The sequence below is a fragment of the Lutjanus erythropterus genome, chromosome 9 (genome assembly GCF_056507025.1).
Source record: "Lutjanus erythropterus isolate fLutEry1 chromosome 9, fLutEry1.hap2, whole genome shotgun sequence".
NCBI lineage: Eukaryota > Metazoa > Chordata > Actinopteri > Lutjaniformes > Lutjanidae > Lutjanus > Lutjanus erythropterus.
Window position 1 is genome coordinate 22,150,967 of NC_139325.1, and position 8,096 is coordinate 22,159,062.

General features: G+C 36.4%; 1 protein-coding gene across 1 annotated transcript; it reads left to right on the plus strand.

The window, feature by feature from the left end:
* Positions 1–397: 397 nt before the first annotated feature.
* LOC146321439 (gamma-aminobutyric acid receptor-associated protein-like 1) lies at positions 398–7,543 on the plus strand. Its single transcript, XM_084726599.1, has 5 exons — positions 398–593; positions 2,092–2,181; positions 2,389–2,467; positions 5,392–5,510; positions 7,032–7,543. The coding sequence occupies exons 2-5, from the start codon at positions 2,092–2,094 to the stop codon at positions 7,095–7,097; spliced, it is 354 nt and encodes a 117-aa protein (XP_084582725.1). The 5' UTR covers positions 398–593; the 3' UTR covers positions 7,098–7,543.
* Positions 7,544–8,096: the final 553 nt, after the last annotated feature.

Sequence of the window (8,096 nt, forward strand, 5' to 3'; positions counted from 1 at the left end):
GATGTGACACGTTGTACATCAGTGCACGTTCACAGCGGGCCTTTACAGATATTTTTATGTAATAACTGGCATATGTCTGCAGCAGTTGTTTACAGAACAAAGCGAACTGTACATTTAAAGAAAAAAAGGCACTCACGCCAGGCACGTAGCCTAGCTGAGGCGTGACCATAGGCGTGACCTTACGTCGGCCCAGTTTTCGAGCCCTTTTATTGGTTATATGAGCCATCACTCTGAGAAAACGGGGTAATAACAAGTGTAGATGGACAGCAGCACTCATCCAATGAACGCACTGTAACCCTGCCCTTGCTTCAGTATTATTGGACGTATTCTTCTGTCAGTCAACATACTCCTCTCTGATTGGTCGCAGATGTGGTGGGCGGGTGCTGTCGTGTTTGTTGTTGTTTTCGTTCAGCAGAATATTGACCAGTCGACATCTTTGAGATAGATCGCATTTCCTTACCTTATGAGTGTGTTTTGAGCTAATAATTTGAACCCCTGGTATTCTTTTCAAAAACTTGACGACAAAGGGGACCAGTGGAGTTTATCTGTGTTTTTTGTGTTTTTAGCGTATCTTGTTTTTGTCTTTTTCAAAGGTACGTGAACAGCAACGTCTTGTTGATCCGTTAGCTGCAGTTGTTAGCCCAACCGTTGTTAGCTAGCACCATAAACAGCGGTTTTTTGTACAGTTAGCTAAACAATAGTTTGCATGTTATGTTATAGATGAAACTAGAGATGTCGGCAATTATATTCGTTAATTCCAGTGGTTCGTGGGGCGTTAGTTCAGTGGTTCGGTTGCTCTCAGTCTCAGTATTGTTGTGAAAAGTGACGTGGCCTCATTTCACGGTGACCCAAACCTCCGTGAAGCCAGACACTCGTGAACACAACAATCTGTAACTAAAAATCAATAAGTACGATGAGTTTGGAATACAATACCTAGTACTGAGATATGTTGTGTGGACATATGTCTTCATCGTTTGTTACACTCTCTGCCCACGAATACTGTTGTTTACTCCACGCACTGCCATTTGTAAACACTCGCATAGATTTTGGGGTAATGAAAGTTATTTGTTTAGTAAAGCTTCCATTGCTGACAGTAAAGTCCAGGGGTAGAGTCTTAAATCACGTGACAACTATTTTACATCGTATTATCAACATAATTGTATATTTATTGCACTTATGTATACATTGAGATAGCTCTATAGTCTCTGCCTCAACCAAACTTATCTGTTTTGCTACTTTAATAACCTTGGCCATGGTAAATTGCACATATTTATATTTTTACTTCAAATTCACCATTTTATAAAAGGACAAAAAGCAATAAAAATCTAACAAACATAAACAACTTGTCTAATGTGTAGTATAGTATGTTATTCTATGTTTTTGTCTCTATATTTTAGTGTGGTTTTGTGCAATTCTTTTTTTGTGTTTTCTATAGATATGACATAATTAAAGAGCATGTTAAAGATGTTCTTATACTCTGGATGGAGGTATTTTAATTGATTTAGTTTTAACAAAAAAAAGGGAAAGTTTTCTCTTTTCTAGTGTTTACATGTATGTTTACTGTGTATTTACTGCTCTGGCGCAAACATCTTGCTACTCTAACATAACAGTTTCTCAGTTTGGGATCAGTAAAGTCTGTCTGTCCATCCATCCATGGAATTAAACTGAGAATCACTTCATAGATAAAAATGATTCAAAAATCCTGTCAGTCCAAAAATGCCATGAAATACCAACGAAATCTTGCTCATTAATTTGCTGAGACTTGTGGTTAATGAATTCAATCAGATGAGTCAATCAACAAAAAAATAAGTGCAAACAGTTTTGATATTTGATTAATTCTTCCGGCCATTTTAAGCAATAATACTTAAAAACAGATATATAGGGGTTTAATGGCCTCTCCAAAACACTTGATTAAATCTTGCAGTAAACAATGATTTGCTCTTTAGGTGGTCAATATCACTTGCTGACTGAATCCACTGGTTGGTGAAGTCAGCCAGTGCTCTTTCTCCTTTGTCTACTTGTTAAATAATGCTATTGTGACTCTGGACTTAATGTTTTCTGCTGTTGTTTGTTTCCCTATGTTGTTCCCAGATGAGCAGTCAGTACCAGCGCTCAGTTCCACTAGAGGTGAGGAGAGCAGAGGGAGAGAGAGTTCGGGCCAAGCATCCTGACAAGATTCCGGTCAGTATGACATCTGGAAAACTTTTTGATAACATGTTACATTTCCTGTTAGTAACTCCTTGATAATCATCGTCATCTAGACCATTATCTGTAGCCAGATTTCATTAAAATTAGTGCAAATTAATTTGTTGTTGTTAAGATTTTGGCATATGAACATGTCCTCTCTCTGTTAGTGATGACTGCTTACTGTTGGTTTTTTTTAACCAGATCATTGTGGAGAGGGCCCCGAGGTCACGGGCTCCTGAACTGGACAAGAAGAAATACCTAGTGCCCTCAGATTTAACAGGTGAAATACACAAACTTCAAAAGTCCAGTGCTTTCCTCTCACAACAGTCTCATGAGCTAGCCAAATTCCACAGATTTCCACATTTCAAGTAACCATTGATCTCTGAGACCATTCAGAATGTCAAGAAAAGGTGGCCATGTCTACAAGATTTGGACAGTTGAGTCACCCAGTTTTATTGATGGTCATTATAGCTCAGTCAATTTATTTTTGATACTGATATTGATATTTGGAGGTTAAAAAATCTGATAATGTTACATTGGCCAGCATTTTATTTTAAACATTAATCCCTAACATAAACAGTCTTGATATGGATCCTTTTTAAAATCTTATTCATTTATTTCACAGGGACGATACATGTAAGTGTTGTTATGTTTAAATAAAAAATTTAGGGCTGTCAAAGTTAACGTGTTAACACATGAGATTAATCTGGAAACAATAACACGTTAAAAATATTAATTCACGATTAAGCGTGTCACATGACTTGTGTACACAGTCTGTGGTCTGTGTCACCACTGGAGTTGTCACCCGTCTGCTGAAATACGGAATTGTCCTGTATTTGAGGATTAAATAGCGCGTCCCGTTTTGAATCAGTGGGGGGCGGGCTTTATCTCGTATTTCCGCTGCCTGGTGAAGAGTCGTCCCACTCTGCCCGTGATCGGGTAAAACTCACTGCAATTGGTGGTTTGATCACACATGAGAGTGGAAAACACTGTTAAACTCTTGGTTTGACAGTGTCAGTGACAGTGACAATCAGACTAGTTGTAACTCCGCGAGCGTTTCCTATGAAGGACGGTGGCCTGTCAGATGTACGGCAGCTTCAGGGGGACAATATTCTCCATTCACAGCGAAGTGACCATAGGCTGTATGGATGTGACTTGTTTATGAAAGTTGAAGTGTGCAGATGTATACAACACATTTATTTAATACACTAATCAAAATGTAGTGCTGGTGTGAAAAAATAATCAACTATGATGTGTTATTATTTTTCACCATTCTGTAAAATTTCATCCTTAAATTGTACTGGATTAACTGTGTTGCATCCTTCATTACTATATAAGAAAGAATAGAAAAACATAGAAGTAATATTAGTATATATAATGTAGTACTTTAACTGCGATTAATTGCGATTAATCACAGAGTAGTATTGCAATTAATTGAGTTATTTTTTTAATCGTTTGACAGCCCTAAAAAAATTTAATTAATGGAATGTATATTGGACTTCTAGCCAAAGCTAATTTGCAGTCTCTGTCCCTGTTTAGGCTTTTAAAGAATAAGACACAAGATGCAACACTCTAATAATACAGTAACTCTAATAATCCAGTAATCCAGCCACTATAAAATTAGCTGAAGCAACAGTAACTAAAAAAAAACAAACAAAAATACAGCCACACTACAAATGTTACTTAAAAATAACAGACAAAAAAACAAAACAAAACAAATAATCTCCATAAACATTGAGACAACAATATCAATATCAGAATCAGAATCGGTTTTATTTCTAAAGCAGGTTTTCATCCATGGTTTTCACATACAAGGAATTAACTGTGGTATGTGGGTGCATAAACAGTCATAGTACAAAGAAATAAAGATTAAGGCATATACCAGAAGTGAAGAGAGTATAATGGAAAATCGAAAAAATGATAATAACATGAAAAATATGTTATGTTGAAAAAATATGTGCAGTATGACTCTTATTTAAATGAATGAAGGAGTTGTACAGTTTTATGCAGGAATGGACAGACTATTGGCTGAGGAATGTGCAAAGTTCATAGTATTAATTAAGAGAGATGTACTGGCCTGGCTGAATTTTCGGTTACAGCAGCCCACCTGTGACTTGGACCAAATCAACTTTGGATGTCTGGCTAATTTGCTGCTGATGCACCATCCAAACCTTGATGGATTGGTCACGTGCTGTCAGTGATTCAGGTGGCAAACTGAGGGTGACACTAATCTGTTTAAATTGGTTACGGGCCTGCCTCTTTCTCATGCTCTGAATGTAAAGACCTGTGTTGATGACAGACATTGATAGCTCTTAGCAGGAGAAGCAGGTATATTTAATAAGATCAGTGATGGTGGCATTCCACTTTGGGAAGGTTCTGGTATTGTTGACTCACTGACTTAGTGGGACTGTAATATGATATTATCACAATACTTATGTCACAATATTATTGTGATTTTAAACATCTTGTGATATGCTGAGTATTGTGATAAAATATATTGCAATGTACTACCTTTTTTTTAGTCTGTTCACCTCATTTCAATGATTTTCACTGCAGCAAAATGGGATTGTCAAACAGACAGACTGGCCAATACTGACATAAAAACATAGCACTTCTTTTGACCGTGATCACTGCTGACCTAACCAGAACAAAATTCAGCACCATCTAGTGGACTGAAAAAGCAATTGTTTTTGTTTTTCTACTACCAAAAATGGAATTTGCATTTGCAGTGTTATTAATTTACATAATAAAGAGGGACCTGTTGAGTTGAGTTGGGACAGCATGCATCCCGTGAACTGAGGCTGAGTCCTCTGTAGCAACCGTGGGTTCAATTCCAGCATGTGGCCCTTTGCTGCATAATATAGGTCCACCTGTGCTTTTCCTGCTGTGACAAGTCAAAATGTCTGCTGAGAACATGGTCTTTTGGAGAGCCAGACAGAGTGCAGCAAAGACACTGTGAAAGATTTGGCTGGCTAGTTTCAGTGTTGTGGATCTGCTTTTGCTTGTAACTTTTCTGTATTTATGATTGAATGTAATAATAGTTCTCTTAGATGTACTGCTATTTGTTTGTTTTCTGTCTGAATCTACCTCAACACTGACCTGTGACCTGGTCATGTCCCAGAGTTGTGTGTTTCCTTGTGCTTCATATGAGATGAAACTAATGAGCATGACCATCCCCGACCATCTCTCCTTCCCTTTTTTTAGTGGGCCAGTTGTGCTTCCTGATACGCCAGCGTGTGTCTTTGAGACCAGAGGAGGCACTCTTCTTCTTTGTCAACAACTCCCTTCCCCCATCCAGCTCCCCTCTCTCTGCTGTATACGAGGTAACTGTACCCCTCCACACGTTTACACACACACACATCACCAGCAGCATTTTTGAAGCTGTTTATACGTGTGTGTGTGTATATGTATATGTGCATATATATGTAATATACATACATATATATATATATATATATATATATATATATATATATATATATATATATATATATATATATATATATATATATATATGTATATATTTTTGTATGTCTGTACGTATGTATATGAGTTTGCCCGTTCACAGCTACATAAATGCAAAGTTTCAGCTTACACACAACATTTTTCTATCTTCCGCCTTTACACAACATACTGAAAATGTCATCACAGCGTGACCATGCTGAACAGATCTGCTTAGACAGCGATGTTGCTTCACTTTGCTTGATCCCAGAAACAGCCTTCCAGTGAACCACGAACATTTAAATAAAAACTGACCACACTGATAGCACTCGTTATATAAAAACCAGTGGGTTGAAGCGTGCTTAAAAAAAGCTGTTACAGTTTTTTTCAATTGCCATTATGCCCTGTTCAAAACTGAAGTCACAGTAGTGATTTTCATGCATTTCTGCAGTAACCATATTGAATATTTAATTTTATATTAAGTCTTAGCAGAATATTTACAATAAAATGAAATAATAATCATTCCAAACTCAGCCTGATTGCAATTACAGCTGAAACCCAAGTGTTCAGTTTGTAATTTTGTTACCAAAAAGACGAAAGAGGACGGGGCACAGTACACTTCAGTATAAGTGATTATAACGTACATGTTGTTGGTATTTTCTGGTAATTATTGTTGCACCATTGGAATTTCTTTTTTTTCTGTTTTTCACAATTAAATTACTATATGCAATGTAGAGCTACAATTAACAATTATTTTCATAGTCTAGACTGATTGGTCAATTATTTTCTCAGTTAATCAACCGATAGATGTTTGTTTTTAAAAATGCCAGAAAATGTTGAATCAGTGTTTCCCAAAACCCAACCCAAATGCAAAGATATAGAAAAAAAAGTAAAGCATATTGAGGCCAGTTGCTGCATCTGAAAAATCATTCAAAGATAAAAGTTAATCATATATGTGATGCTACCTGTTGTGAGTGTTATCTAGGTCAGAGTGTTATGAGTGATGATTTATGCTTTCTAAATGAGAACTGCTTCTAATGCAATGGTTGAACAAGCTTATATTAAGAAGTGCATGCATGAAGTGTTTTGGTGGTTTGAGTGAGTTTTGGAGGTAACATTAGCTGTTTCATCAAGATGCATGCTGGTAATATAAGCTGTATAAAGTGGCTTCAGTACTGGCTGATGCTTATTAGCAACTGAAAAAAAGGAAAGTGTTTGGCAACATTTGTTTAGTCTTTTTTGATATAAATAAAAGCTTTGTATTCCCCAAGTAATCAAATGCTGCTGATAGTTTATGTTCAAACAGGACTTAGTTAGTGTGGGTGTGTCATTCCCATGTGCACATTGTTCAGTACGCTTGTCATGCTTGATTATACAGTACTCTCTGCTCTGTTGTTTTCCAGGAGCACCATGAAGAGGACCTGTTTCTCTACATGACCTACAGTAACGAGAGCGTGTATGGTGCCTGAGGGAGGACAAAAGACTGGAGAAAGACACAGAGAGAGAATGAGAGGAGGCAAAGTGAGACTGTCTGAGGAATAAAGAGTTAAGGCTGTTTGTAATGCTTCACACATGTACACTATTATTCTTTCTACTAGTTCTGATAAGTAACTACAATACATGGTGGAACAAAGACTTCACACCGAACACAAGGGGGCGGGTACGTTTGTCAGTATTTCGGGGTGAGTGTAATGCATCTTTAGTGAATTTCAAGTTGTGTTTATTCCTTACATGGTGAAAGAAGAAAGAAGAAGGGTGTAAAGATGAAAAAAAAATGCATTGTGAAAGAAGGCTATTAAAATGATGTTGAGGGAGCTCTCGTTACCTTTCTCAGTCATTGTATTTAATGCAAATAGTATTTGTTTTTGTAAATTAATATCATAAACTTTTTGTGGAAAATAAAGACGAAAATGCATACTTTTCTGATTCATTCTTTTTATATGATTATATCTGTATGTATCCACCTGCCACACCTGTGGTTTTAGATGTCAATAAAAAAGACATAAATGAAAATATGAATCAAAACCTTTTTATTGCTGGTTGCGCCTTTGAATCAAAACCTGGTCACCACACAGTATAATTTGCAAACAGTGTAGAAATAATACAAATCAAGTTCATTATATATAAAGCTAAACTAAAAACTAAACTTGTTGTGTAAAAACATTTATTAAACTACACTTCAGGGGAAAAAAGTAGCTGAAACAATTTTGTGTACCAGTGGGTTGTGGTAGTGTTAGTACTGACAGGTTTTGCACCCAAAGTAGCTCCTGCATGTATTGTCTCAAATGATCAAATAGACTTAAAATTTGACAAAATCAGTCTGCATTTTACCCAGCAGTCATCACTGTATAGGTATCTGTGTATGTAAACAAAAATACATGTAAAAACAAGAAATGATTCATTTAACTGAATATTTTTTATTCTATTTCTAATTTTCATAGCTCATGTAGACTCAGCATTTTATTTGT

Coding starts and splice junctions, on each gene's coding strand:
- LOC146321439 (XM_084726599.1), top strand. CDS start 2,092: ATGAGCAGTCAGTACCAGCGCTCAGTTCCACTAGAGGTGAGGAGAGCA. Junction 2,182..2,388: donor AGCATCCTGACAAGATTCCG/GTCAGTATGACA, acceptor TTTTTTAACCAG/ATCATTGTGGAGAGGGCCCC. Junction 5,511..7,031: donor CTCTCTCTGCTGTATACGAG/GTAACTGTACCC, acceptor GTTGTTTTCCAG/GAGCACCATGAAGAGGACCT.